The 27,959-nt window shown below is 56.1% G+C and overlaps 13 protein-coding genes across 13 annotated transcripts; 7 read left to right on the top strand and 6 right to left on the bottom strand.

The window, feature by feature from the left end:
* Window positions 1-90: 90 nt before the first annotated feature.
* PG986_010223 (aldehyde dehydrogenase) lies at window positions 91-1,682 on the bottom strand (the record flags this gene model as incomplete). Its single annotated transcript, XM_066846445.1, has 3 exons — window positions 91-863; window positions 920-1,464; window positions 1,555-1,682. The coding sequence occupies 3 exons, from the start codon at window positions 1,680-1,682 to the stop codon at window positions 91-93; spliced, it is 1,446 nt and encodes a 481-aa protein (XP_066698843.1).
* A 2,177-nt stretch (window positions 1,683-3,859) lies between these two features.
* Window positions 3,860-5,300, top strand: PG986_010222 (phosphatidate phosphatase APP1; the record flags this gene model as incomplete). Its single annotated transcript, XM_066846444.1, has 4 exons — window positions 3,860-4,493; window positions 4,558-4,920; window positions 4,994-5,030; window positions 5,099-5,300. The coding sequence occupies 4 exons, from the start codon at window positions 3,860-3,862 to the stop codon at window positions 5,298-5,300; spliced, it is 1,236 nt and encodes a 411-aa protein (XP_066698842.1).
* An 803-nt stretch (window positions 5,301-6,103) lies between these two features.
* Window positions 6,104-7,570, top strand: PG986_010221 (uncharacterized protein; the record flags this gene model as incomplete). The annotated part of the gene is made up of 2 exons (XM_066846443.1): window positions 6,104-6,242; window positions 6,339-7,570. 2 exons carry the CDS (start codon window positions 6,104-6,106, stop codon window positions 7,568-7,570), a joined length of 1,371 nt encoding a protein of 456 aa, XP_066698841.1.
* A 99-nt stretch (window positions 7,571-7,669) lies between these two features.
* On the bottom strand, window positions 7,670-9,405 carry PG986_010220 (uncharacterized protein; the record flags this gene model as incomplete). Its single annotated transcript, XM_066846442.1, is given in 4 exon segments — window positions 7,670-8,356; window positions 8,370-8,619; window positions 8,721-8,973; window positions 9,168-9,405. 4 exon segments carry the CDS (start codon window positions 9,403-9,405, stop codon window positions 7,670-7,672), a joined length of 1,428 nt encoding a protein of 475 aa, XP_066698840.1.
* Window positions 9,406-11,967: 2,562 nt separating this feature from the next.
* On the top strand, window positions 11,968-12,666 carry PG986_010219 (uncharacterized protein; the record flags this gene model as incomplete). Its single annotated transcript, XM_066846441.1, has 1 exon — window positions 11,968-12,666. The coding sequence occupies one exon, from the start codon at window positions 11,968-11,970 to the stop codon at window positions 12,664-12,666; it is 699 nt and encodes a 232-aa protein (XP_066698839.1).
* Window positions 12,667-13,029: 363 nt separating this feature from the next.
* On the top strand, window positions 13,030-14,501 carry PG986_010218 (uncharacterized protein; the record flags this gene model as incomplete). Its single annotated transcript, XM_066846440.1, has 2 exons — window positions 13,030-13,396; window positions 13,456-14,501. 2 exons carry the CDS (start codon window positions 13,030-13,032, stop codon window positions 14,499-14,501), a joined length of 1,413 nt encoding a protein of 470 aa, XP_066698838.1.
* Window positions 14,502-15,029: 528 nt separating this feature from the next.
* PG986_010217 (NAD(P)-binding protein) lies at window positions 15,030-16,276 on the top strand (the record flags this gene model as incomplete). Its single annotated transcript, XM_066846439.1, has 3 exons — window positions 15,030-15,600; window positions 15,745-16,085; window positions 16,193-16,276. 3 exons carry the CDS (start codon window positions 15,030-15,032, stop codon window positions 16,274-16,276), a joined length of 996 nt encoding a protein of 331 aa, XP_066698837.1.
* A 426-nt stretch (window positions 16,277-16,702) lies between these two features.
* On the bottom strand, window positions 16,703-17,647 carry PG986_010216 (Short chain dehydrogenase sol3; the record flags this gene model as incomplete). The annotated part of the gene is made up of 3 exons (XM_066846438.1): window positions 16,703-16,951; window positions 17,024-17,337; window positions 17,401-17,647. 3 exons carry the CDS (start codon window positions 17,645-17,647, stop codon window positions 16,703-16,705), a joined length of 810 nt encoding a protein of 269 aa, XP_066698836.1.
* A 481-nt stretch (window positions 17,648-18,128) lies between these two features.
* On the top strand, window positions 18,129-18,380 carry PG986_010215 (oxidase/Diels-Alderase; the record flags this gene model as incomplete). The annotated part of the gene is made up of 1 exon (XM_066846437.1): window positions 18,129-18,380. The coding sequence occupies one exon, from the start codon at window positions 18,129-18,131 to the stop codon at window positions 18,378-18,380; it is 252 nt and encodes an 83-aa protein (XP_066698835.1).
* A 512-nt stretch (window positions 18,381-18,892) lies between these two features.
* PG986_010214 (uncharacterized protein) lies at window positions 18,893-19,276 on the bottom strand (the record flags this gene model as incomplete). Its single annotated transcript, XM_066846436.1, has 1 exon — window positions 18,893-19,276. One exon carries the CDS (start codon window positions 19,274-19,276, stop codon window positions 18,893-18,895), a length of 384 nt encoding a protein of 127 aa, XP_066698834.1.
* A 495-nt stretch (window positions 19,277-19,771) lies between these two features.
* PG986_010213 (uncharacterized protein) lies at window positions 19,772-20,702 on the bottom strand (the record flags this gene model as incomplete). Its single annotated transcript, XM_066846435.1, has 3 exons — window positions 19,772-20,065; window positions 20,143-20,378; window positions 20,432-20,702. 3 exons carry the CDS (start codon window positions 20,700-20,702, stop codon window positions 19,772-19,774), a joined length of 801 nt encoding a protein of 266 aa, XP_066698833.1.
* Window positions 20,703-21,977: 1,275 nt separating this feature from the next.
* Window positions 21,978-24,065, top strand: PG986_010212 (uncharacterized protein; the record flags this gene model as incomplete). The annotated part of the gene is made up of 1 exon (XM_066846434.1): window positions 21,978-24,065. The coding sequence occupies one exon, from the start codon at window positions 21,978-21,980 to the stop codon at window positions 24,063-24,065; it is 2,088 nt and encodes a 695-aa protein (XP_066698832.1).
* Window positions 24,066-24,142: 77 nt separating this feature from the next.
* Window positions 24,143-27,430, bottom strand: PG986_010211 (uncharacterized protein; the record flags this gene model as incomplete). The annotated part of the gene is made up of 1 exon (XM_066846433.1): window positions 24,143-27,430. The coding sequence occupies one exon, from the start codon at window positions 27,428-27,430 to the stop codon at window positions 24,143-24,145; it is 3,288 nt and encodes a 1,095-aa protein (XP_066698831.1).
* Window positions 27,431-27,959: the final 529 nt, after the last annotated feature.

Genomic DNA, 27,959 nt, shown 5'->3' with positions numbered 1-27,959 from the left:
CACGTAGACTGTAAGTTGGAGTTGAACAAAAGTTTCGACGACACAAGACTCGCGGTAGCCATCCAGGACTAAAGTGTATGGCTCTGGAATCTAGATATCCAATCCCAGGTTTACGTGGATGACCTTCTCCTCTAAGTAGGCATCCAATCCACTCTCGCCTAGCTCTGACCCCAACCCGCTCTGTTTGGACCCCCGGAATGGCAATTTCCAATCCACGTTGTTGCTCTCGTTGATATACACCATGCCGGACTGAAGACGAGCGGCCGTGCGATGGGCCACCTTGAGGTTCTCCGTGAAAACCATGGCGGCCAGGCCGTACGCGGAATCGTTGGCAAGAGCCACGGCCTCGTCCTCGGTATCGAATGCGGTGACGGCGAGCACCGGCCCGAAGATCTCTTCGTGGAAGATCTTCATGTCGCGGGTGACGCCCTTGTAGATGGTGGGCTGGACGAAGTACCCCTTGGCTCCAAGACCTGGATACCGGCCACCGCCCATGACGAGCTCGGCACCGTCTTGATTGGCGCTCTCTATGTACCCCATGATCTTGTCGTACTGCATCTTGGAGGCCTGGGGACCCTGGGTGGTCGACGCGTCGAAAGGCATGCCGACCCTGGAGGATCGGGCCAGCCGGGAGAAGATGTCGAGAAACTGCTGCTGCACGCCCCGTTGGACGAGGATGCGCGAGTTGGCGCTGCAGATCTGGCCCGCGTTGCCGAAGCCGCCCGTGATGGCCCATTTCGCCGCCTGCTCGAGATTGGCGTCGTCGAAGACGAGGAAGGCCGACTTGCCGCCGGCCTCAATGGTCGTCCTTTTCATCTGGCCTGCGGCAGCCTTGAGGATCCGCTGGCCCGTCGCCGCGGACCCTGTGAAGGCGATGTTGTCGACGCCCGGATGCGCCACGAGGGCCTCGCCCGTCGACCGGCCGTGTCCGTTGAGGACTTGGACGACGCCTGGGGGTACCCCGCCTCGCGGAATAGGTTCGCGAGGTAGAGCGCCGACAGGGGCGAGTACTCGGAGGGCTTCATAATCACACAATTGCCCGTCGCGAGCGCCGGGCCCAGCTTCCAAGCCGCGTTGGTCATCGGGTAGTTCCAGGGGTTGATGGCGCCGCAGACGCCCAGGGGCTGGCGCAGGGTGTAGCCGAACTTGTCGTTGCTGACGGGGACGGCCTTGCCGTGCAGCTTGTCGGCCCAGCCGGCGTAGTAGCGGAGGCAGCCGACGGTGTGGGGGCCCTCGGACTTCATGGACGCGGGAAACGGCTTGCCGACGTCCAGGGCCTGGAGCGTGAAGAGATCCTCCATGTGGGCCTCGACCAGGTCGGCGGCCCTGTGGAGGAGCTGGGCCCGCTGCTCGGGCGTGAGGTCGCGCCAGGCCGGGTTGCTGAAGGCGGCGCGCGCGGCGCGGACGGCGGAGTCCACGTCGGAGGCTGTGGCGACCTCGACGGAGCAGATTGGCTCCTCGGTTCTGTGCGTATTGATCAGTCCAAACATGCCACTCCGAGACGGCAGTGAAGGTGGAAGGGGGGTTGTGTGGTATATATCAAAATTGTCTTACGCAGGATCCATGCTGGTCAGGGTCTCAGAGGAACTACCCTTGATGAACTGGTTGTTGATGAACAATCCGGTGTAGAGTGAGATCTTCTTCCCGTTGGGAGCCGTCAAGCTAATTTTCAAGTCAGACATTGTGCCTAGATGGCCAAGATTCATGTGGGAGGGAGGCTGCGCGATATTGAAAGAAGTAATTGGGAACTGTGATGGTTTCCTATGTATGAAGGGGAGCTTTGGGCCTAGCTAGGCAGTCAAATGTTTTCCTCATGGGGTTGGCTTATTTTATCAAAGATCGATGAAGTTCTGACTTCCGGTGTTGATACCAGACCTGTGCGCGCGCACGGGGGAGGAGGGAAGGCGAGAGAAAGAGACCGGCTGGCGGCGAAAGAGGGGCAGTACTGCTTGTGGCTGTGGGCTGCCGCCTGCAGGTATGGTGGCCATAATGATCGGGCGTAAGATGAGGTCAGGATTGTCGAAACCTACCAACGAGGCTCGCAGGTTCGGTGCGAGAATGTTGCCCAGCGACGAACCAACAGTGCGGTGCGTCTTGATGGTGGCAAACACCAAGCGCGGGGTCGAAGAGACATGGCCTTCCTGTCATCAATCGCTGTATGCTGTATGCTGTATGCTGTATTGACAAGAAAGAAGGCTGGGTTGGGTAACGTAGGCACGTATGGTCTTAAGAGTGTTGGCTTGTAGGTTGCGAAATGGGAAGGAGCCGCAAGTCCTTCACATCAATCGAAAATGTTAGCCATACAAGCCTGCTTACATGTACCTAAATCACCTAGATAAGCTTGAAATAGGCAGTCGTGCACCCTTGGTCACCTAAACTGTTCTATGTAAGTACATCAAGTGTTGACGGATTGTCAGGTGTACTTGGATAATAATGGACAGCTTTATCCGATGACAGGGCCGAGTACGCCTCTGTCAAGAAGCTAATATGGTTAACAGTATCTTCTTAATAAGCATGTTTCGCCCTGGAGACTATTACCCATCGACGTATCGTGTTTTTAATGTCAAACTAGGGTCTGAGATCCCTGTGGGTTGAAGAAGTGGTATTGCAGATAACTTCCGGGCCAAGATCTGCACATGGCCAGGGCGTCGAAGGTCTCATCAAGACTGACAGCTACCAACCAAGGGCATGACGAAGAAACGACATATCACATGCAGCGCTGATATATACCGCTTCTAGGCTTGGAACAGGTAGATAAACAAAAGGAAGAGGAATTACGCCCTCGCGGCTATGTATGGTGCCTGGTAAAGTGCCAAGTCCATGCGAGGTCAGCGCAGGGTGCTTGAGGAGTGCAGTCCCTACTCCCCACTGACTTGACCGAAAGCCACAGCGCCACAGTTCCTGGTTGTGGGTGCGCCCCGGATCCATGGCTGTGCTTCAGTCATCACAGATAGCACCTTGAGGATGTGCTCTCCATTCCTGTTATGACAGCCGAATGGCCGAATGCGGGCATTGCTACAAGGTCGCGATCACTGCCATTGCTCTGGACGAGGCAGGTAGCGCATCGACAGTCTATTTTTGGACTTGGAGCACCCCCTGAATGCTTCCAACGAGCCACAGCGCCACAAACACGGACGAGATGCCCCGCAGTGCTGTGGTTCAGACGTGGCTAGGTCGCTTAACTGCGCACCATCTCTGTTTCATCGTCATCAATCAGCGGCAGATGGATTTTGATTGATTCCACCCTCCAAACACCCCAACGAGTCCAAGTTCCTGCAGCTCCTGCAGCTCCTGCAGCTCTACAAGGGGAACCCCCCGAGATAGGCTGACCAGTAGGCTGACCTACTGCCGCATGACATAATGGCGACGACCACCACTCAGGCAATACCAAGCCCTTGGCAATGGAGTCATTCCTTGCGGTCTGGTGGCCCGACACTGCCAATACTTGCCGCTGATCGCTGATCGCGGAGCTGAAGCGTCGCTAGTCCTGGGCTGACTGCTCCATCCAACGTGGAGCGCGACCAGTAGCCGCCGCCCGCTCGAGTTTGGTGATGTAAGGCCCAGCCTCGGCAGGGCAGGGCTGGATGTCGCCCGTCCACTCCCTGTTTCAGTTGTTTGCAGCCTCCATAACATATAACCAAACCCCATTCCGCTCACTTGTTTGCCCATGCTATGCTTATGTCGCTCGTTCCGTCATAGCCCTCGTGATCCAGCCTCCTCTGTGCGACTCTTGACTACTCGGCTTGGCCACGCGCGCTCGCGACAGCACTTCCTGACCTCGTCTCTACCACTGACGACACGTCCGCTTGGCGTGTCTATATATCATTCACAGCATAACCCTAGTTCGAAACTAGTCAAGATGGCGTCCATACTATCGATTTCGGACGACATGCAGCGGCGCACGAGAAAAGAGTGCGGCTTCGACCAGGCTGAGGCCGATCTGCCCAGCTACGCGAAAACATTCAAGGCTCCCTCCTCTATGTTGTCCGTCAAGGGCAAGGCCAGCGACATCCTATCTTACCTCGGTTCCAGAAACCCTCTACCGCGAGCCGTGGCCGGCAACGACACCGTATGGCTGCTCGACAACACGGCCTACAAGAACCCCCAGACCGGCAATTGGGAGGCCGAGTTCGTCTCGGCCGTCTTTGCGCAGCAGCCCTCTTGCACCGTGCTTGAGGCTGTTACCTCCGTCGCCAACAAGATCGGGCTCAGCGACGACGATCCGAATTACCCCACGATCGAGGAGCGCGTCCTGCCATTTATCCAGGACATTCGCCCCGGCACACAAGTCAAGGCCCTCCAAGCGGGCACGGAAAACCTGAAGTTGGGCCCTGGCGGTCGCAATGGCATCAGCAGCGATGTGAAGCCGGTGCGGAAGGGCGAGGAACACCCGCAAATTGCTCCGACGTTCGCGCAGGTCCCGAAAGGCGTCAATGGCGTCCTCATGATGAAGACGTTCTTTGCCGAACCTGAGGGTTGGAGCGTGATATCTGGTACGTTGGCAAATGGCAAACCCAGGCGTGCAAGTTTGGCCAGGACTAACCACGAGTGAGCTAGACATCGACGATACGATCAAGGTCACGATGACGAGCGACCCGATCGGCATTCTGAAGTCCACCTTCGTCGACACCCCCCAGCCGTGTCCCGGCATGCCCGAGCTCTACAAGTACATCGTGTCGTTGATCCGGGAGACGTCGCCCTTCTTCTACCTGTCTGCGTCGCCGTACAACCTCTACCCCTTCTTGCGCGACTTCCGCGACAAGCACTATCCGCACGGCACCATCGTCCTGCGCGACTCGAGCTGGATGTCGATACCGGGGTTGTTGTCGAGCATCACCTTGGGCACCGAACAGTACAAGACGGACCGAATGACCAAGATCCACGAGTGGCTCCCCAAGAGGAAGTTTATCTGCATTGGCGGTAAGAAAACTCCACCTCCCATCAAGGCGCGCATGGCAAAATCTTGGCAGTTACTAATATTGTGGCACGACAGATTCCACACAAGCGGACCCAGAGTCTTACGGCAAGATGTACGTTTCCCTCACCATATTCCTAGTACTTGGTACGATGAAGATCAACTGACAGAAATAATGTGCAGCTACCGAAAGTATCCGGGCTGGGTGAAGCTCATCCTCATCCGCAAGGTGCCGGATATCGCGGCTCTCGGCATCGAGTCCAAGAACGAGCCGAAACGGTTCGAGAAGGCGTTCAAGGACGTCCCCCTGGAGCGTTGGCACGTGTTTGAGGACCCCGCCGAGTGCAGGGCCATTATTCAGAAGATGGTTGCTGCGGAATCCTAGGAGACAGTACGCTGGTTCCATTGTCGGACGTTGGGGGCTTGCGGAGTCGAAGCAGGGCGTTTGGCGTTCAGCGTTCTCGAAGTAATATTTGACATGTCATGTGGGCGGTTGGCTTGGGGGCAAATTCTGCGAGATTCCATCTATGAGTTTTTACCGGGGCTATTTCTATGTTTATGTCCACATATGAACTGCGCATACCAGAACTATCGGTATATCTATCTGAAGTAACCATAACAAAACGAGACAGAGTTCATCTGTTCATGCGTCACCGGAAGATGGGCCGATGTTATTGGCACACGGGGTACAACTGGGATCTATCCCGTTCATGTACACGCCGATTGGGTGTTAGGAAACCCAATGATCGTGATAGTTACCTCGAAACCACCACGCCTGCGTTGCTTGGCCTTAGCAAGAAGGGCAGGCAGTACTTGATTCGGTAGACAGCTAGAGGTGGTCGGCTCAGCCCGTATGTACAGGCTACCGCTCCCCCGCCAAAAGCGTCCACAAGGCTGCATGCCCCTAAAAATAGGGTGCAAGGCGATAAGCCAACTGAGCTCTAGGCCCCACACAGGCCCAAATGACATGGGACACAGCAGCCACTACGCACATGCGTTGATCCTGACCTCCTGATGAGCACCACATGAACGCCTAACCGCCACAGATCCTCGGTCGCGTGCTTCTCTCGACGACACCACGCCCTCAGCACACCGAAACCGCAACATCCTGCACATTCCTTACGCAGGCAACAAGGCAAACGAGCTGGGATTGAAAGAGGTGGGCTGCGCCCGTCACCGACATCCAGAATGAGTCGGTCTCCGGCCTCTTCTGGACTCCTACCAATGCCTGGCTCCCCGTCCTCTTCCTGGGCCTTGTACCGGGCCCGACTTGCTGCCATCTTTCGCAAGTCTGACACCTCGGTTCTTATTGCCTTTTGGCTCTTCGGTATGGCCGACCGCCTCCCCCAATTCCCCTCTGGCGTCTGATTCAATACGAAAGACATTTGCTAACGAGTACTGCCCTATTCTCCCCCACATCTAGGTCTGATCAACAACGTCCTCTATGTCATCATCCTCTCCGCCGCCCAAGACCTCGTCGGCTCCGACGTGCCCAAGGGCGTCGTCCTCCTCGCCGACGTCCTCCCGTCCTTCTTCACGAAGCTGATCGCGCCCTACTTCATCCACCGCGTCCCCTACGCCGTCCGCGTCCTCTGCTTCGTCGCCGGCTCGTCCGCCGGCATGCTGCTCATCGCCCTCACGCCGCCCGACCGCTCCGTCGGCATCAAGATGGCCGGCGTCGTCGTCGCGAGCCTCACGAGCGGTGGCGGCGAGCTCAGCTTCTTGGGGCTGACGCACTACTACGGGCACATGAGCCTCGCGGCTTGGGGCAGCGGCACGGGCGCGGCGGGGCTGGTGGGCGCGGGGCTCTACGTCGCCCTGACGGATTGGTTCGCCTTCAGCGTCCGCAATAGTTTGTTGGCTTCGGCGTTCCTGCCCGTCATCATGCTCATCAGCTTCTTCGTCATCCTGCCGCGGGGCCCGCTGCGCGAGGGCCAGACTCGGAAGGACTATCAGACGCTGCCCGAGCAGGACTTGGAGCAGGACGAAGTGGAAGCGCTGCCCGCTGACAATGCGGCGGCGAGCCTGTTGGCTCCTGGGCCGGCGGTGGCGGCTACGGCGTTCTCGGGCACCAGCGACAATGCGGCGGCGCGGTTCAATGCCAACTTGCGCCGTGCCAAGTCCTTGTTCTTCCCGTACATGCTGCCCCTGCTGCTGGTCTACGTGGCCGAGTACAGTATCAATCAGGGTGTTGCGCCTACCCTTCTTTTCCCTTTGCAGGGAACACCGTTCAGCGAGTACCGCGCCTTCTACCCATTCTACGGATTCCTGTACCAGCTGGGCGTCTTCATCTCGCGCTCGTCCATCGCGTTCATCCGCATCCCGCACCTGTACCTGCCGTCCGTCCTGCAGATCGCCAACCTCGTGCTCCTGACCTTGCATGCCCTCTTTTTCTTCATCCCCAGTGTCTATGTTGTTTTCCTCGTGATCTTCTGGGAGGGCCTGCTGGGCGGCGCGGTCTACGTCAACACGTTCGCCGAGATCATGGAGAACGTCCCCACCTCGGAGCGCGAGTTCAGCCTCGGCGCCACCAGCGTGAGCGATAGCGCGGGCATCTGCCTCGCGGGCTTCCTGGGCATGAGCATCGAACCCTGGCTGTGCAATTACCAGGTCCATAAAGGCCGGGACTGGTGCAAGCGGATCAAGGTTGGATAAGTAGACAAGACTTATTAACCATTACTATAGCCATATAATGTTTGCATGTGCGCGCTCATTGATAGATAAACTAAATGACCGGGAAATCATTTCAAAACCTTACAGTTTCCACGAGTCCTTTTGCTCGATATGCTCAAATGGAAACGGACCAAGCGGCCACGCTTCCGACACACGCCTCTCCACCTGCGGACTCCCTGGACTTTGGGGGCTCAAGGGTGGTTCTTCCAGCGCGATGTGCTGCCACGAACCAGAAGACCTCGACAGTCCGGGGCTTTCCGGGCCCGCAACGTACTCGTCACCGGGCACCTGCCGCGGCAGATGCAGCGAGTCCTGGCTCGTGTCGTCGTCATGCGGCTGCTCGTAATAATACCGTCCGGGCTCCACGTCACGTCCACTGGGCGCCGTCTCTGAGCTCCTCCGGGCCGTTCCCGTCTCCATGCCCATGCGCATCATTTCGAAGTAGGGCCGCCCGACCACCATGCCCGACGTCGCGGAGCCCAACGTCGTACTCGCTCTTTCACCATCGTCGACAGGCGCCCCACCTCGTTTCCGCTGAGCACCGCCTAGAGAAGCAGTGGCCGTACTGAATAGCCAACCCCCGGCGTTATGAAGGTTATTCGCCGCCGACGTACGGCCCGACCAATTCGCGCCCGCCGAATCCTTATTCGCCTGCGTCCTTAGGTACTTCTCCCCGCCATCCGACACCAACGAGCGCAGGATGGGCGCGCAGCCGCAAATGACGCCCAGGTTGGCCTCGACGGCGGCCCAGATCCAGAGCTGGTAGCCCTCCCCAGGTGACGTCGTAGGTCCTCAGCTCGACGTGGTAGACCCAGTAGGTGCGCATGCAGCCCGCGACGACGACGACGGCGGCGAGGCCGAAGAGGACCATGAGGCCGAGGCGCTGGTGCAGCGGGAGGCTTAAGTGGTACAGGGTCGGCATGGGGAGGACGCAGACGGTGAAGTCGATCAATACAGTCAGGATGGTTTGGGAGAGGAGGCCGGGGACTTCGGAGATGCAGTCGGATTCGGTGCGGGAGAGGTTCCAGTAGCTGGATGGGGGGCTAAAGCAGTAAACACGCGGCACATTAGCACCCTGGCTGCAGCGAGAGAGAGAGCACAGAAGCCTGGCTAGCCACTTTTTTGGACTCACCTACATTGCGCCCAAAGCAGCACGAAAAACGCCAGCATCTGGACCGAGTTGACCACGATGGCGGCCCACGTGAGCCGCAGAAGCAGCGACCCCTTGAGCGCGATGCGCAGGTAACTGATGAGGATGGAGAGCTTGCCGAGCCCGGAGGCGAAGACGAAGAAGGCCTGGCCCGCGGCCGAGACCTTGCGGCCCTCGACCAGCATCCAGTAGGGCACGTCCCAGACGTGACGGTCCCAGCCGTAGAACTTGGTGGCTGCGGGCGGGGAGCGAGGGGGCGAGGGTGAGGATCAGCTCAAGTATTGAATAACGGCTTCTTGTCTTCTTCTTTCTGGACATTGTAGCTCTTTTCGTTCTCTCTGTCTGCGTCCTTGGATATGGGGGGTGTAAGGGGTAGAAAGGAAGAAAGTGCACTAGGGGCAGAGGGGGTTGGGAAGAGCTAAAACTCACCCAAGATCACGTCGACGGTCGTTGCCGCGCAGCACACGCCCGCGGCCACCATGACCCAGTCGTCCCACCAGGCCTTGCGGAGCTGGTACACGCGGACATACAGCCGGAGGGCGAGGCATACGAGAGCCACGGACAACGTCGTCACTTCCGTGATGAACAGCTCGGGGCCCCGCGTCGGCGGGTCGATGTAGTTGGGGTGCGGCCAGGTCGCTATGACCGAGAGCGGCGGGAAACGCATCGTCCGTTTTATCCTCTCTTTTTGCTTCTTTTTTCTCCTCTCTTTTTGCTTCTTTTTTCTCCTTTCCGATTCGGTTCGTCCTTATCGTTTGAGGTTTTCGTCTTTACCGTGGCGACGTTGACGGTCTGGTAATTGTTGGGATCGAGTACCGACTGTTGCTTGTGACGGCATTCCTCTTCCTGGCCGCTCTTTTCTCTCGGCGCAGCGCGCGTATCTGACGAACACAGTTCCCAGGCGGTGCGAAGAGGCGAATGTGGCGCTTTTTGGCCCGATCATTCAGGGGAGAAATAGGAAACAGGAGACCTTTCGGAAAATCAGATTGATACTCCCAGGTGCGATGCGGTGGAAGTAGTTTTGACATGTATATCAGGACGGATCCCAGCTTTGGCCTCAGCTTTCCGTTTCGCCGGTCAGGTGACTATTCCGTCATAATCGCGGCCATAGACCAGAGGAAACGGTATCAGAAACGAAAAGAGTTTGGTTTTAGTATGGGATGGGTTGATGGGATTTGGATGGGAAGAGATGTGACCGTCGCGATGCAGATGTCGACCCCAGGAACCTACGAAGTACTTAAGGAAGAGGAGGGGGGGAGGGGTTGAAAAGTGATGGTCTATCACCAGTCAGGCTTTGACCTGCGTTGGCTGGCAAAGCCCACTCAAAGGAGCGGCCGAGGCTCGCAACTGCCTGTGACAGACCAGATAGATGCAGGCCACGAGCACCGCGGCGAAGATTGCCAGATACATATGTCAGTCGTTGTCCAGCCTTTCGCGTGCCGCATCATGTTCGTTTTCTCAGTAGATGCTCCGTAGAGGGCAGTATTGCCAAGGCGGATGGCGCAACATTGGCCACGGGCATTTGTTGCTCGATTTGCCCAGCCATGGCTTGGACAACCGTATCTCTTCGCTGCTTTCCGATTTCTCCGACCTGTGGTCTTGGGTATCCGAAGTTTGGTTGTGGCAAAATATATCCGTGTGGCACCATGGTTTGTTCCGTTTCGAACTCTCCCCCATCCAATTCTGATAACTCGGGCCCCGAACTCTAAATCCTTCAAGAGGGCCAATGGGAAGTGGTGCGAACGTGCGCGACGTTCAGTCGTCGCTGCTTCACCTTCTCATTGGCCAACTCCAGGAGATTAGAGACTTGAACATCGGATATGCTGGATGGAGACAAGCATCGCGATTACTCACCACATAGGTGATGTCAGCAGTCTGGGTTCATCCAGCGGATCAATCTGAGTTCCCAGGTCTTGTATCATTCCCAGAATGGAACGGGAACATCTATTGGCCGCTGTATCTGGACATTCCCCTATCCGACATGGGATCTGTGCTCAACCTATTTCATGACCATGTCGTCAAATTAGGCTACTGGGTCTTTTGCCCCTTTTTTCCATGTGGGAGCCGCCGCCGCCAACGCCACCAACGGTCGACTTCCCGACTGGCGCGCTAGGCATTTACCACGTAGTGCAAGTCTAACGTTTCTTTAGATGAATTGACGTAAGACGCTGGGAAAATCTGCTGGTTGCGTATCCCTTCTCACTGCTCCATGTACTCGTGTAGAAACTCATACCGGTTGGATCATCGTGGCGATAATGGTAGCGGTGGTTTGCGTAAGCACTTACGGCATTTCACGAGATCGTGCCTTGCCGTTAGGCTGCTGTTTTGCTCAGTACTGGGACGGCAGGTCGCTAGTCGTATGGGGGGGGGGGGCACGGTATTTCGCGGGACGCCGGCGCTATTTATACGGTAGGTGGGCTAGCTGCATCCCAACTGCCAGGTACGAACTCGAGAACGCCGGGTCCGGGCAGAGCCCGGGCAATTAGTGAACGTCGGTCCCTTATGCATCAAGCGGCGTACTGCACAGTGGATTGATCCCATGGTCGCAGTGCCGGGATTTGGCCAGTCAGAGGCCGTTCTTTTGAAACGGGAGTCAACGTTTAGTGGCCGCGCCAATAACCAGGCGTACATAATGGGATGTCGGCTGGTCAGCTGCAGAGTGTTGCGCATGGCAATAGAATGTTGCACCACTAGGAAGTGCTGCGGGGAAGACAGCCATCAGTGCAACAACGCCCCTTCTAGAAAAAGACTCCGGTTATTAACCTCAGGGTCAAGTTTCTGTTGGCAGGCCCTTTGACTTTGCCCTTGCGTTTCGTGGACAGTTGCACCCTGCGTGCACCGCTACATTTGACATTCGACATTGAAATACCACAGACTGCCAGCACCGCCTCGATCGCATTCGTTCCTTATCTGTATTCCCCATGTTTACTGTCCTCAGAAATATACTTATTTTTGACGTACACCGCCTCACGTTTCAGCATCCGTCCCAAGCCCAGCCGCCGTCCACTCAGGTCGTGCCCTGTTGGCACTTGACACTGACGTCAGTTCCACCATGCGCATTCCGCGAATACGGTAGAACAGGCGGCTTTGACTTCGCGATGGGCCCCTGGTTTCGGTTTTATATAACGAGCGCCCAGGGTCGATATCATTAGGACATGGGAGTTCTTGCTTAGGCAAGGAGATCGGGAATCTGAGATCTGCTACCCCGTCCACACCATCCGCCGCCACCATGTCCGACTACCGCCAGCAGCTCACAGGCCCCCAGCTCCAGGCACTGCTCGACATCCTGACCCACCACGAGACCTACCGGGAGATCGAGAGCTTCAAAGGCCCCACCGCCATCGCCCGCTATGGCTACCCCTTCTCCACCGGCACCGAGGGCGGCGGCCCCGTGTCCGCCACCCCGCTGCTGCAGCTGCCCTTCATCCGGCTCGTCCTGGACATGCCGGGCATGCGTGCGATGCCGCCCGACTTCTACAACGTCAAGTACCGCGCCGTGATGCAGCGCCTCGGCGAGGCCGACCTGTCCGAGAGCTACGACAAGGGCTCGATGGGCACCCGCAAGACCCTCGCCACCGCCGCCTCGGCCTTCTGGGAGGCCCTCGCGCGCGGCCTGCTCGGCGGCGTCCCCGTGCCAGGCGGCGATGGGGCCACGCCCCGGCGTCAGTTCGACCCGGATCGCCCCTCGGCCGCCGAGCTCGAGGCCTCGTGGGACTTTTGCGTCCGCGACGTCGTCTACGGCGACCTGCTCGAGCGCCTCTTCCACTACGCCCGCCAGTCGCAGGACTTTGACCGCTTCTCGGAGCAGGTCGGGGACTCGATCGAGTACATTGTGATCCACATGGCAACCTTCATGCACTACATCCTCGCAGTCTCGCCAGAAGGCCCCTACCTGTTGAAGCTCATCGAAAGCTTCAATAAACTGTGAGTGGTCCCATCACCCCCTTTTTTGCGGCAGGATGGTCGGTGTTAGTCTTGGAACAGGGTTATGGGTGGAATGCGATGTATTGTAGTGTAACTGGTGCACTTGGAGTCGCTAATACGCGTCGCGGTCGCTTACTACGTTATTGGCAGATATCCATATACCATGGTCGCCCAGACACTGCGGCTCGGCAATGCGGCCACCATGATCAACGCCATGAACAAGCTCTTCCTTTCCAAGATGACGGTGGGAGGCGTCACGAACTGGATGGGGATCACCAAGGGCGCCAAAGATGGGATGAACTTGATGCAGAGGCGGGTGCAACACACCTCACACTGCTTGGGGTTACATGGCTGACATTGTAGTAGGATGCTCTCGATCATCGTCGACTTCGATGCCAGCGACTTCCGTAAGGCCGCCGAGGCCACTAAGAAGCAGAAGGGCCGGCCCAGCGACAAGCACTTTGCCGCCATCGACGAACACGTCAACTGCTCCAGGCCCACGCGCGAGGAGATGCGCGCCAACAGCATGATGGGCCACGAGTCCATCATCACCACGATTCTCGCGACCAAGGATCCTGCTCTGGCCGAGGGTCTGAGCCACGCCCACCACGCGATGCTGCAGGAGTACTACTCGGCGAGGCTATCTCAGCGGGACCGCGAGCAGATCATCAAGGTCGCCTGTCGATCGAATCCCGATTACTTCACCGCGCTGATGAAGGACTCGTCCAGCTCAAGTAAGTGGTCTATCCCCTCTCTCCCCGGACTTACTAGAGACATGCTGACGTCTAATCAGTGGAACCCATCATCCGAGCGGTCCACGCGAAGGTATCCCTCCACAAATACGTCCCCCTGATCCAGAAGTTCGTCGGCGACCTCATCAAGACGGGCAAGCCGGACAAGAAGACCAAAGAGCCGCCCTCGGTGGAGGACTACGTGATTCTCCTCCGCAAGCACAAGACGTCGCTCTTCAAGTTCCTGCACGAGGTCTCGAGCTGCTGCCCCGACATCCAGAGGCTCTTCCTCGACTGGGTCAAGGACGCCGCCACGAGCTTCCGGCAGGCCCCGCGGAATCCCAACTACGACGGCAACCTGCCCCTCCCCCTCAAGACCCAGCAACACCGATCCCACCACAGCAACGGCAATGACAACAAAGCTGCTGTGTTCGGCGCCGGAGCCGCCGGCGCCCTGAGCGGCGGCCTCCAGAACATGTACGCCGAGCTCCCGCGCGAGACGCAGCACCAGGTCGCGTCCGTCCTGGACGTGCACGCCCACTACCTGGCGCAGCTGCACGAGGCCTCGCGCCGCAGCCTGCAGCAGATCGTGGACCGGCTCGCGGGGGTGCGCGAGTCGGCCGTGCGGCGCAGCATGCAGGGGCCCGGCGTCTACCTCGCGCGCTGGCACGCGCTGCTCGACGACACCATCATCACGCCCGCGGCGCCCGGGTACGGGGTGCCGCTACGGTGCGGGCGCGATGTCAAGGGGGCCAAGGCGTCGGGGAAGACGGGGATGAAGGGGGCCGCGGGCGAGGAAGGAGGGGAGATGGGCGGGCTGGAGGAGAGTTTTGAGGATACGGTTTCGCTCGTGTCTTCCAACGGGAATAATAGTAACGGGTATGGTCGCGGTGGTCTATCGGTGCCGGCGGAGCCGAATGCGCGGGTCGTGGTGGAGGCGCTTGGGGACAAGTTCCGGAAGGTGGCGGCGGAGGTCAGCGCGGAGGCGGTGCGGGGGTCTCTGTTGGGAAGTTCTGAGGGCCTCTGGATTTATATAAGGGGCTTTGGTCTCAAGCTTACTGGGCGGAAAGGAATGAAACTGGGTTGCTGTATATCATTCCTAGTCTAGTAGTCTTTATTGTACATAGCTGTCTAATAGACTACTGAAGCATGTATACATCTAATCATTACTGCATCCATCCATGTCGTCGACCATACCAACATTTCTGCAAGGCTTTTATAAATTATTGCCTCTAGGATTGATATTTATTCTTGGAAATAGTCCCCGGTGCATATCTTCCTGACCTTACGTCATACTGACCATCCAATCACACACGTGGGTTATGTGCCGCCCAAAGACGAGCGGGGTCGTCGTTCGACAATCTCGCCGTCTGCCATCCCATAGGCCATAGTTCCCCCGGAAGGATGCAAACGCTACCTGTGCCGCTGTTCAGGGCCCCAGGCCGCCATCAACCCTCAACACGCATATCCAGCGCAAACCAACCCATTTTTTAACTGGAGGAGGGGTTATGGCTGCCTTCTCAATGTTTACAGTTTGAGTGTGTCTGTTTCCGAAAGTCTACACTTGAAAATTTCAAGTGTATTCCCCACCGCCTATTTGCCTTCTTAGCCAACGTCCTCTTTCCCTCTTGGCGCGATGGGCGACGCAAGCCCAGAACCGACACCGGCTCCGGAACCAGCCCCTCCCGAGGAATCTCCGGTGGAAAGCCATGATGAGTCCGACCCCGAATCAGGCTGGGATCCGAACCAGCCCTTCCTCGTCTCCAACGACAAGCCCACCGTCCTCATCACCGGCTGCAGCGACGGCGGCATCGGCTCGGCCCTGGCCCGCGCGTTCCGGGACCGGGGCTACCACATCTACGCGACGGCGCGGCACGTCGGCAACAACATGCAGGCCATCGACTCGCTGTCCGACGTCGCCATGCTGCAGCTCGACGTGACCAAGCCCGAGGATATCCGCAAGGCCGTGGACGTGGTCGACATGCAGACCGGGTTCCGCGGGCTGGATATCCTGGTCAACAACGCGGCGCAGCCGCACTTTATGCCGCTGCTCGACGAGGACCTGGATCAGGTCCGGCAGACGTTCGAGGTCAATTACCTCGCGCCGCTCGCGGTTACGCAGGCGTTTGCGCCGTTGTTGATGAGGGCGAAGGGGACGGCGGTGTTTGTGACGTCGATTGCTGGATACGTCAATATCCCGTACCTTGGTCAGGACCGGTTTTCTTAGCGATGATACCTTCTCTTGGCCCCCCCCCGGTCCACCCATCACAATCCGCATTACCCTGGCAACTAACACTGGTGGGCGAGGGCCCCCATTCCAACAGGAACCTACTCAGCCCTCAAGCGTGCAGAGGAGTTTATGGCCGAGACCTTACGCCACGAGCTGAAGCCCTTCGGCGTCGACGTCATGGAGATCGTGACGGGCGCGGTCCACTCGAAAGGCCAAACCCACTTTGACAACTTCGCCCTGCCCGAGGGCTCGCTCTACAAGCCCATCGAGCACGTCATCAAGAGCCGGGCGCAGGGGCACGACGGGGTAACCCGCATGGACACGATGGAGTACGCCAGGAGCGTCGTCGACGAGGTGCTCGCCTCGCCGGAGAGGCGAGCCAAGGGACGGATCTGGTGCGGCGCCGGTGCGGAGATGGCCAAGGGGGTGGTGGTGCCAACGGGGTGGGATCAGGATTCTATGGTAAGTTGGGATGTCGTCCATGGTTCTCTATTACCACCAAGATTCCCTCCATCCCCTTCTCTTTCGATTATTCGCGCGGGTGACGCTGATTATATGTCTAAACGCAGGACGCCGTCGCTGTTAAGGGGCAAGGTCTCGAGGAGCTTGGTAAGGAAGCTACTCTGGAGGTGCGCGGAGGGAAGCGAGAATAGGGGCTGCATTCAGGAAAGTCAAATAATAATATGAGTTTGGTCATTTTGCTGCAATGCAGCTTGACACTCAACAAGGAGAAGGCGAAATTTGGCTCAAATCCAATACCTCGCACACTTAGCAGTCGGACTTCCATTGCGATTTGTACATGGCTCCCAAGTCGTGGGGTTGCAGGACAATGGAAAGCATCTCTTATTTGTCATCAGTTAAGACTTGTAGGATCTTGTACTACGATTGCACCTTGGCAATTCTATCAACAATCTCTCTCGCGCCAGCAAAGGAGAGCTCATCCAGTGTTTCCTGCCACAGCCGATCCATGATGCTCTGCCCTTCCTCCGTGTAAACGACCGGCGCCATGCTGCTTCTCAGTCAGTATCGAGATTGGCCCCAGTGCAATGACTAGAATATAAGAAAACGAGCGGAAGAACCTACGGTCTGATCTTCTGACCTGAGAAGTACCGCCCATGCGACTCGCCGCCGTGGTTCACCGCCGCATCCACCACGTTGCGCGACCCGACAGCGGCCGTGTATCCCATCCGCCGCGTAACGAGCGTCTTGGCCAGCTTGCCCGCGAGGGTGTCGTCGATCCCGCGCGCGAGCTGCGTGTCGTGGCACATGCCCGGCGACGCGGCGTTGAGGACGACGATATCCTTGTCGGCCGGCACGACAGCGGCCAGCTTGGCGAGAAAGAGCTAGCCCAGCACTTTGGTGGCGGAGTGCCGGTTCTGGAACTCGCCGGCGCCGCCGACCACGGGCGCATCGAACGCGGGGAGGAGCGGGACCGCACCACGCTCCGTGAAGGTGGACATGGCGGCGCCTTCGGTCGAGCCGAGGGTGATGCGCGTCGGGCGCTTCTGGCGCGGCCGTTTCGAGGCGGCGACGGGGAGGAGCAGCAGGGTGAGCAGGGCCGTTGAGAGGTGCGTTACCTGGAAGCCCTCTTCGTGCTTGGTACGAGGGTTCAGGGCAAAGGTGAAGGGGATGAGGGCCGCGTTCATGATGAGAATGTCGAGTGTCGGCAGGGACTTGTTGGCCCGGTCGGCAAACGCGACCACGGAATCATAGTCTGACAGGTCCAACTTTCAGACCTCGATCTCGACATCTCTGGTGTTGTTGTCGCGATTCTGACCTAGGTCAGCAGCGGCGGTATGGCCTTTGGCTTCGTCCCGGACGGCGAGGATCAGCTTGCTTAAGCCGAGGTCGAGAAGCTGACAGCTGCATTCCAGACTGACGCCGACGTTGGATCTGGTAACGATGGCCGTTTGCCCCGAGAGATCCACATCGAGGACAGGGGAGGGGGTGAAGGTAAGTTGGCGATGGAAGAAGGTCAGGACCCCAGCTTCCTTCTCAGGTGTGGTATCAAATTTGGTAGCCATGATGGGATAGTGCACTGTTTGGAAGCAAACTTGGTTTGTCGAAAGGGGAGACCAAGTAGTTGCGTCAGAGATGGGAAACTCTCAAATAAGTAATACCAGCCGGCGATCATCCCTTACTTCCGAAGGGGTGTGGAATTGTGGGCGCCACGAACCAACAACCTCGAATAATGCAACACAAGAAACGAGATGGGTTACATCGGCCTACAACCCGAGTGGTTGGTTCTGCTATTTACAAGGAGGTAAATCCGAAGTTCGGAAAATGTTGGATCTCGGCGAATCTATGGCTTTAGCCTCTTCTCAGGTGGCATGTGGTAACGTAGGAAGATGACCCGAACTCGTACCTCCTTGTCCGTATTGTCCTACCCCTCCTGCTCTACAAAAACCGGCAATAAAACCCTGAGTTGGGCTTCCTGTGTCACACTATTGGCGTTTTATCCCGGAACTCGGAAAGAAAAGAAAAGGAAGAAGCAACAGAGACAAAATGGAGAAGCTCAGCAATGCCGTGCAACTAGTCCTTGGGCTAGCCTCCCTCAACAGCTCCTCGGCAGCCGCATCGCCATCCGCGATTTCCGCTTGCCGGCAGCTCGGCGCCACCTTCAACGACAATGCGACCTTCGGGCCGCGCGATGCCCTTTACACCCCTCTCGCCCACGCTCACTGGTCCCAGACGGCCTGGGAACAGCCGACATGCATCTTCCTGCCGTGTATTACATTTGACATCCTGCGCGCCTGACCTGACGACTGGCTGTTGGTTTCCTTCCCGATGCACACCTGGTACGTAGCCCCATCAGACAAGTTGGGAAGGTTGGAAAAGTTAGGTGAAGTTGTGGTATTCTCTGTGGTGGAGGTAGAGCGCTTTGTACCGCTTTAAAATTCGTCAAGTAACATCGAGACGGGCATTTTCTTTTGCCAATTGGTGTCGTGAATGTCGGGTGATAGGTATGAATCTTGCAAAAAGACATCCTATGGACTGCGCTGTCTCTCACTCCGCGGTGGTTGGGCATTGTAAAACGCGCACAATCGGGGAATAGCGACCGGCTCGAGGCAAACTGACCGGTCAGGCAACAGGAAGGGATGGATGGAAAACCTTGTGAGTGTACTCCATTACCCAGTTAAACACAACATGATAGCCAGAAGGTAAATATTTCCCATTTCTAGTTTCCTCTTTCCTAGTAAGTTAGACTCTATACCAAGTCAAGCTAATATATGGTAACGTTAGCTCTTTATGAGAAAGAAAATACTGCACTACTGGGGAACGGAGCTATACATAACGGGACGACTACCAGAGCCAGTCCATTTGAGCGTCACGCCCCACCAAGGCTTCTTGGCCGGCCTTGACTCGTCGTTGTCCCCCTCAACGTTACGTTCCGAGTAGGATACGTCATCAGTGTCCTCACTTCTCTTGTCCTTACTCTTCTTGTCCACACTCGTCTCGTCGTCCCGCCCAGTCGCGACAGTGGCACTGCCGCTGCTGCCGTCTGTGTGCTCATCGTATGGCGGGACGCATTGCTGGTTGGGCAGCAAGCCGCAGATGTCATCGTACTGGAAACCTGTCGTGGCTAGAGCCTCGAACATAGCGCTGTGCCCTTGCTGCTCTTGCGGCCGATCTTGGTGAGGTGTCTTAGACATGATGAGGGGTTCAGAAGATGATTTTATGGGACGACAGAGGGAAGCAGTAATGGCGAGGGACTCGATATTATCGAAGATATGGGCTCCCAAGCAGATATGGGAGGAGACCCTAGGTCTATTTATAAGCAGGAAATCCGGCGATACGTCCATATAGCTAATTGTTCACGTACAACAGAGAGTACAATGCTGTGTGGGAGACAATGAGGGACACACAAAAGATGGTCTCGAACACAATACACCCATTCGCTTTGTCCTTTTGGCATGCCCCACCACCACTACAATGGTATTTACTGGGAGCAATGTTTTGTGTGATATGTTACCATCAATGCATGGGAAACTCATGGCCCTAATGTCCTTGTTTTCTCGGTGGGCGCATCTTCGATGTGTGGATCAATCAACTCTTGAGACCCGAACTTTCATCAACATTGGAAATGAAGACGGTCAGAATAGTTGCGAAACTTGCAATAAAATATTAGCAATACAGCTCGGAAATCTTCATAATGAGGAGACACAGCTCATGAATGGCAGTGGGACGTACGTTGCTCCAGCTAGAATCAACTCTATCATCTTCGACTTGGTGAGGTGAGAAAGTATCGAGAGATAGATAACGGTAGACGTTATGATGACGCATATCCGGGCCCAGACGCTGTCGATAAGAATGCAGACGACAACGGGGACAAGGAGAAGCGACGTAATTATAACCAACATCAACACTCGGGCTGTACGTTTGATCAGCGGGCCCGAGTAAAGGTATACATTCGGATCGGTCGACAAATCATGTTGGGAGATCTGAAAGGTGTTTAGCCAAGCTCAGTGCCAATGATAACATCCCGTATAAGTATCCAAGGAAGAGATAAAGGACATACTGCCCGGAAACCCTTATAGCGATCGACGAGCAGGTCTTCTACCCAATCCTCGAGCTTTTTTATCGCGCTGTCCTCGGATGCAGACAGGGTAAGAAGTTCCCTCTCATGGTGGAGGAACCCTCTCTCGTCCCTACTTATGCAGCTAGTTGCATCCACCCAGTTCTCGAGACTCGATACGTCTCGGGATAACGCCTTCTTCAAATTGAGCGTGCTGTGGGAGCGACTCAAGAACTCGTCTAGGCACTGTTCAGTACGCGCTTTACGACCCAGTCTCTCTTGTTAGACGAACCGTAACCCGCTAGATGCGAATCGATCTCAGCAAGCAATGACTTGCGGGCTGTGTTATTATCGGACCGGCTCATGCCCAGAAACAAAGGACGGTCTTCGTTGCGGTCCAACTCGTTTAGCTGGGACTCGAGAATTGCGAGCTGGTCTTGTTTCAGAAGCAGAAGTCTTGCTCGTAATCTCGAGAAGCGTCTGCAAACGAAGAAGTCGGCGTTCGCTGCGATGAGGGCTGAAAACCTCGGATATCCGGGCCTGTAGTCCTCGACTAGCGACATCTCAAACTTGTCAGCTAGTCATCACACGGACAGTAGGAAACATTATCGACAAATGGTACTTTTTGAGGATTCATTGTCTTGAGTATTATGGACCGAGGCCATCTCCAAGTCCACTGTTGCAGCCGATTGACCCCTGAATGCAAAACAGCCCCGGGCTCTGGATAACATAGAAAAAAGGGGTGGCATCTCAATGGCGGGTCCGCACAGCCGCGGTTGGATTAGAAGTAAGGTTATGGAATACTGGAACACGCCATAAAAGCTGAATGTACCTATCATTTGGCAGGACACTGACTCCTATTTATAAATCAAGTTTGGTGACACAAGACTTGAGCCGCCGCAGGCGGCACAGCCACAGCTATAATGACGCCTTGTAAGCTTATCAGGCATCAAATGCGGCCAAAGTCCTACCCCGCTGCCCTTTTAATAAGACCTCAGAACTTGGGCACCGCGGAGGGCCCGTCCTGTCTTACCGTATGTTGATCAAACACAGTTACATAGTCAAGGCGACCCAGTCCTTTCAAAACTCGTCATTTCTAGAATCGCTCTCATCAAAAATATGAGTACTATAGACGGGTAAGTCGTGCGATCTTGAAGCTACTACATCGCACACAATTGACATCCATTTTGCTCAAGGCGCCAAAGCCCTGATTTCACCATCGACGCTGATTCCGGGAAGGGAAAGGTCAAGAGGGCATTGTCGGTTAGTACTGCTGGGCTATACCTGCCTGATCCTCGCTGCCTTGCTAAGGCACCTCCAAAAAGACACACAAGTTTTCCACTGGCGATTCTGTGTACCTGAAGGTCGCCGGAGGGCGTGAGGGCCCATACAAGATTGAGACAACATGCGACGGGAACCAATACACTCTCTGTCAGACGGATGGCGCGTCTGCTAAGGAGGGACAAAAGGTGGCAGAAGATGACCTGAAGAGCGCCTGAGCAATGGGCTGCAGCCTTTTTCACGAATAGATAGGGCTGTTAGGCGTGTATGTCAGATGCTAGGTACCAAAGACGGTTCGAACGGCGGGGTAGGACTGTAGGGAAGCAGGGCGTTGGGGATAAACGACTCTCACTGTCCAATCGTTGGAGAAGAACCTGTAGGACATTCGCCCGAGGCAGTGATAAGGCATCCACGGTTTGGTGAGCCGGGTAGGCCCGACGACAGTAACAGAGAATGCGACAGAATATTTGCCTAAAACTATTCGATTCTTTGCCTCGGTATTGCCAGTGCTTGCTACAAACACTCTCGTTCCGATCGTGGCCGAAGTAAATACCGTTATGGCGACACATTATGCACTTTTGATTGGCAACTGCTTCTGCCCTGTCGCCAACAGCGAAAACTGGGGACCACCGCTCAGAGGCTGTGTGCGAGATGTGCTCAAGATCAAGGCGCAGCTGGCCCGGTCACCATTGGGGGTCGACATCAAAGTACTTGCAGCCGGACCCGCGGATGCGACCAATCCCGGTTATCCAGGTGAAGTGGAGGAAGCCGAGTTGCCGACTCACAGCAACGTACTCAGCAGCATCGAAGGCATCACCGCACGTGCGTCGGCTGGCAACTTCGTATACATCCACTTCAGCGGACACAGCACCGCCATCACGCCCGATAGCGGCAGTCCCTCTTCCAACGGCTCTACAGGAGACCTGGCGCTGGCCGTTCTAGCCAGCGATGATGTCGCCGAGATCCAGTACCTTCGCGGCTTGGAGCTGGCGTACCAGCTCAAAGCGATGGTCGATAAGGGATTAAAAGTCACCCTCGTCCTAGACTGCTGCGTTTCTGGCAGCGCGGTGCGGGACAAGCCGGATCCCCTGATTCGCTACTTGCCCTATGACCGAGACGTGGACTTGGCACGTCCCCCATTACCTGGGAAGAGTCTCGGCCCGAGTGATGGGAGCGCCCAGCCATCCGATCGTGATTCTTCGCTGCGCCCGAATTGGCTGGTAGACCCGGATGGCTACACCATCCTTACGGCGTGCGGACCTAGGGAGATCGCCCGCGAACTGAAAGTCGGCGACGAATGTTACGGCGTCTTGTCGTATTTTCTGATCCGGGCCTTCGTAAAGTACGGGCGAGTTGGCGGGTGGCAACACCATATCTATTCCCACTTGCGCGCTCGCTTTCGAGAGGAATGGCCGGAGCAAAACCCGATGCTCTACGGTAGCATGGGACTGTGGTTCTTCGGCGATGCCTACGCGGCAGCTGAAGCAGCGTCCATCCCCGTCGTCAGGAGGAAGGGTCGACGGGGGCTAGACCAGGCGCCCTTTCAACTGGAAGCTGGCGAAGCTCACGGCATTTGCAAAGGAGATCGATTTTCCTTGCATGGAATTATCGGCGCTGAGGAAGCGACATCAAGCATGTTTAGCTCTTCGGAGGACAATCATGTGGTGGTGGAGGTCACGGAAGTCCGGGCCCTCACGTCGGATCTGGGCGATGCAACGCAGGCAACGAGAGACTTGGGCTCCGGTCTGACAGCGACGGCGATTACCCATCTGGACCTCCGTCGATTCCCGATCAAACTCGACCTGCGCTTACCTCGTTCCGATGTCTGGATCGACGCTCTCAAGCAGCGGCCATCTCTTAAAATTGACAGCCAAATGTTTGATCAGACTTCGTTCTCGTTTTATGCGACTGTCAATAAGGAGGGCTACGAGATCTATGACCATTCACACCAACCGATCCCCGGTCTGCCATCGTCCCCTTATAGCCCTGAAGAGAATGCAGATTACATCCTGGACATCATGGAACATCTGACCAAATTCAGAGCTGTGGAGGTATTAGCCAACCAAGCTCTGAAACTTCCGGTAGACACCTTCACAAAGTCGCTAGACATCCAAGTCGTAGACTCTGATGGAACGGCGCACTGCCCCGGATGTCGGCATGATGGAGCCATGGCCACAGGCTGTTCTCATGAAGAATGTATCGTGACTGTGAGACATGGCGAGAAGCTCCGACTGGAGGTGCGAAATAAAGAAAGCCCGGGAGGCCGAGACCTTTACGTCCACCTCTATAATATGGCCCACTACAGCTGGAGCATCACAAACTCTTACCACGGGGACTACCACCCCCTCCCGCCACGCTTCAGTAACCGCGACGCGGATGATTACAGGTCGGGGACCACGGGTGAGTGGAAACCGGTCTTGCAGATGCTAATTCCCGACGAGCTCCTGGCTATGGGACATGATCGTTGTGAGGATACCATCAAAGTCCTTGTCACGTCTGCGCCGACCTCTTTCATGTGCTTCGAGTTGCCGAAGCTTGCAGATGTGGCTAGGCCAAGCGGGAAGAAAAGCAAGTTCAGAGGGGGTTCAGGTGAGATGTCAGAGGACTGGGTTGCGCTGAATTTCCGTGTCCGCACGCAAATGTGAAGGGCGAAGGAGAGATGGGGAACAGATTTTGACGTTGGATCTAGCTTGAACAAAAACATATGGAATCTCGCTCCTCCTCATGGCCCATAATGAACGTAGGGTACCCAGTGCAATGGCGGCAACCCGGGCTGGTCACTGCCATCATCCGACTCGCACATGATTCCTATCCTTGGCAGTCTATCCTCTCTCTGGGCTCTTTGCCTCCCTCTACACAACGCCTTCCTGATGGGCGCCTCCTGTTGTTCATCTTTTCCAATCAGACTCCCTTCCATCCGACTCGTGTCCTCAGTCCACTCACGGCTGAGGCCTGTGAACTCTCTCTGTGCCCCCTGGGCTTTCGCGTCGTTCAGCCATTGGTCTCGTTGGTCCCGAATGGCCTTGTGTAATCCGCGAGAGACTGCCTCGTCCTGCAAACCCCTGATCTTACCAATCTCTTCATACGTGATCTGTGCTATGTCTATACAGACATCGTCATCCACGTTCCACAAGGTACCGATGACGTGGCGGAACCCAGCGAGCTGGAATGCGCTGATCAGGTGTATATTCTCGTCCATGAACTTCATCACCTCGAGCCGGCCCGTCCCGCACGCCGATAGATACGCTAGGAAGGGCGAATGCTGCCGCAGGTTCATGTCCAACAAGGCTTCCACCCTCAACGGGTCGTCCTTCACGTCCTCTAGGCATAGGTAGCTCTTCGACGGGTCCACGGCATCGGTGTATCCATGACCGGCGAAATGGAATATTGCACAGCGAGGAAGCTCAGACATTACCTCCTTCTTGCGGCATATCGGCTCGACGGTGTGGATGTTCTTGGATTCGCACAGACTGCGTAACATTGATACCTCTTTGGCGGCTGAAGGCAGGGATCCCCTCCACCCGGGAGTGTCCTCCATCGCCACCAGGAGTGCCTGAACCGTTTCTGAAGTGGCAGCAGGTTGCCGACGGCTATCAATGATAGCCCGGATGGAGGAACTGTAAGATGAGATGAGCCTGTCCAGCACGGTTTCGGACGAACGTCTCATGTGATAACCGGCCGCATGGATCGGGAATTTGCTCAAAATGCCTGTCGTCACCCACCATACATGTGGCCAGCTATCATCACAAGAGGGGGCCTCTCCAAGTCCTAGCGCTTCAAGTATAGGAAAGGCGACGTCGTCCCACAACCACTCGAGAACGGGAGGGCTCCCGAGAGTCCGACGGGTTGGGTGGAGGGCGTCCTGCCTTGCGTACTCTTCGATCGTATACAAAGAGAGTCTCTCGAGTTCCAGCGTCTGCACTCCATCTTTCGTCACCAGCAGCGCGTCACAGCGGAACTCACTGACGTTGATGACAACAATCGGGCCGTGCCTCGCGGCAACCATCATCTCGGACTCGGTCGGCGGGCCCAGAAAGTTCTCGAAGCCCGGTAGCCCTCGAATTTCCCGTAAAAGCGTCTCCAGTTCCTTCCCTGCGTTGTAGCGCTGATCGGTAGGAGCTTGGCTGGAAAGGGATGTTTTCTTCCCCATGAAGGGGCCCTCGGCAGCATCGACGGGCTGCGACAGGAGATCTCGGAGTTGCTCGAACCGTTCTGAGCGTTGAGGGTGCGCTTTTCGCAAATCGAGAGCATCGGCCCTCATTTCATTGAGCGAGGCCGCTAGGACGCCGCGGCCCTGTTCGAGAAGCTCGATGGCGGCAAATGGCCCCTTGTCTTCATAAAGCGCCGTCGCCGCTGCATCGGAGGCAAGACCGGTCAGTTGGCCGAGAAGCTGTTGTCTGTCGGCGTTTCCGAGCGACTTGGAGGTGAGCGTGGGTACGAGTTGTACAGCACGGCTCGAGGCCTGGTGGGCTTCGTGCCAGTCCAGTGATTCCTCCAGGATAGATTTGCCCGCAAGTATGCGCATGAGGGTAGGAGTCTTTGGATCTTCCAAGGCATAATCCAAACGGGAAATAGCTTCGCTTAGGCAGTCGGCATCTCCATTACCGGCTCGCAATTTGCGAACAAGTCGTCGTCCAAGGGAGTAAGTGAATGTACCTCTCGTGGGATGCGCTGGCGGGGTCGTCTCGATTGCCTGTCTCGTCATGTCGATGGCTTCATCCAAGTTGGTCAGGCCGTCGACAGCAGCACCTTTCGCCCAAGAAAAGGTGTACGTCGGGTCTAGCAGAGTTCCCAGGTTACTGAGCCAGATCCCCTTGTCTGCATGGTTGTCAGGAGCCTTCTCGATGGCCAGTCTCATGGCATCGATTGCTTGCCGAAGATCCGATATCTCGCCTCTGTCTGCATATCTGTCGCCGAGATAGCTCGCGAGGCTGTTCAGGAAATGAAACTGACCCGTGTGCTGTTCAGCAGTATTGACCGCGGCTGTTGTTAAACGGATCGCTTCATCGAGGTCGCTAGTAGATTCTGTCCTTGCATATCTTTGGTGGACGGCCATGCCAAGGTTATGGAGAACCTTGGGCCGATCCATGTGCGTGGCTGGTATCAGCGCCTCGGCTTGTCGTCCCGCTTTGACGGCTTCATCAAGATCTGCAAGGGCTCCCACACGCGCATGCCTTTCGCGAAGGGAGCCACAGACTAAGTTGTAATAAAGACCTCGGTCTACAATGTCGCTCTCTGGGGTCATCCCGAGAGCCTCCCTTGCACATTCGACAGCTCCGTCCAGATCGTCCATGTCTCCCGACCTGAAGTATCTTTCCTTGAGTTGATGCCCTACTGTGTTCAGGCATGTGGCTCGCTTTGAAACGTCTGGAGCCACAAGGACTGCTTGTCGACCTTTTCGGATCGCTTCGTTGATATCTTCGGGATCGCCCGTCCACTCGTATTTCTGCGCAAGCATGATCCCAAGACTATTGAGAAAGATGCACCGCTCAGGATGGTCGTCAAGGCTGATTTGGACCGCCTCCCTGCTACTCTCAATCCCCTCCTCAAGATGAGATCTCTCGCCGAACGTATTGTACTTGTCGCGGAGCGCCTGTCCAAGGGACTCCAAGTATGATGCGCGACTCGGCTGGTCTGTATGGAGATCAATCGCCACCTTGAGCGCATCCACAGAGTCATCCAGATCTGATGGCTCTTCGTAGTTGGTAAATCTGTGATGCAATAGTCGACCGAGCATCCCCGAGCGCGCGGCCCGGTTTGTTTCATCCGTGCTGATCTCGTCCGCCTCTTTGAGCGCAGCGACAGCGTCGTCAAGATCGGACCTCTCTCCTTCCTGGGCATATCGTTGGAAATAATGCTGCGCAAGGAAGAATAATAGCGTCGCTCTAGTTTCCGAGTCTTCTTCGTGCTCATCCACCATCCTTTCAAGCTGGTCGATTGCATCGTCCAAGTCAGCCTCGCTATTTGCGACATAGGAGACATGCTCCATGCCATCTTCTGGGCCGGACATGTTCGGGTTCGGAAGACAAAGCAGTGGCAAAAGATCTAGGCGGGCTGATCAATTACGCACGAAAACGAAACTTGTTGGCTGTAGACCCTCTAATAGCTAGCACATCTCGTGAGTAGCAACTTCGGCTTACGGGATTGCTGCCTAACTTCCAAATCTTCCTGTGGTGTAACGCGAAACCCATAACACGTGAGTCCTCCTGCATGTAGGTATTTCGTACTTGCGTACTTGGGCAACACGTCCACCAATAGTTAGATGCGGCCCCCCTCCCATCGATTGCGGACTAAGATGCAACCCCCTCTGGCGCCCTCCCCCCTCACGCACCATTTTACTTTTTTAGTTTAAAAATAGAGGATAAAATAAATAAAATAAAGGAAAGATATATTTTAAGCTAAGATTTAATAAACTATATATTTAAGGTTTTTTAATTAAAAAATTAGATTTATTTAAGAAGATATTTTATATTTTCTTTTATTTTTAAAATTTTAAAAACACGGTATATCATCTTAATTTATTTTATATAAAACTAGTA

Source organism: Apiospora aurea (assembly GCF_038362705.1).
Source record: "Apiospora aurea strain CBS 24483 chromosome Unknown utg000006l_segment0_segment0, whole genome shotgun sequence".
NCBI lineage: Eukaryota > Fungi > Ascomycota > Sordariomycetes > Amphisphaeriales > Apiosporaceae > Apiospora > Apiospora aurea.
The sequence above is the reverse complement of the archived record's forward strand: the minus strand, read 5'-3'. Positions and strand labels throughout refer to the sequence as shown.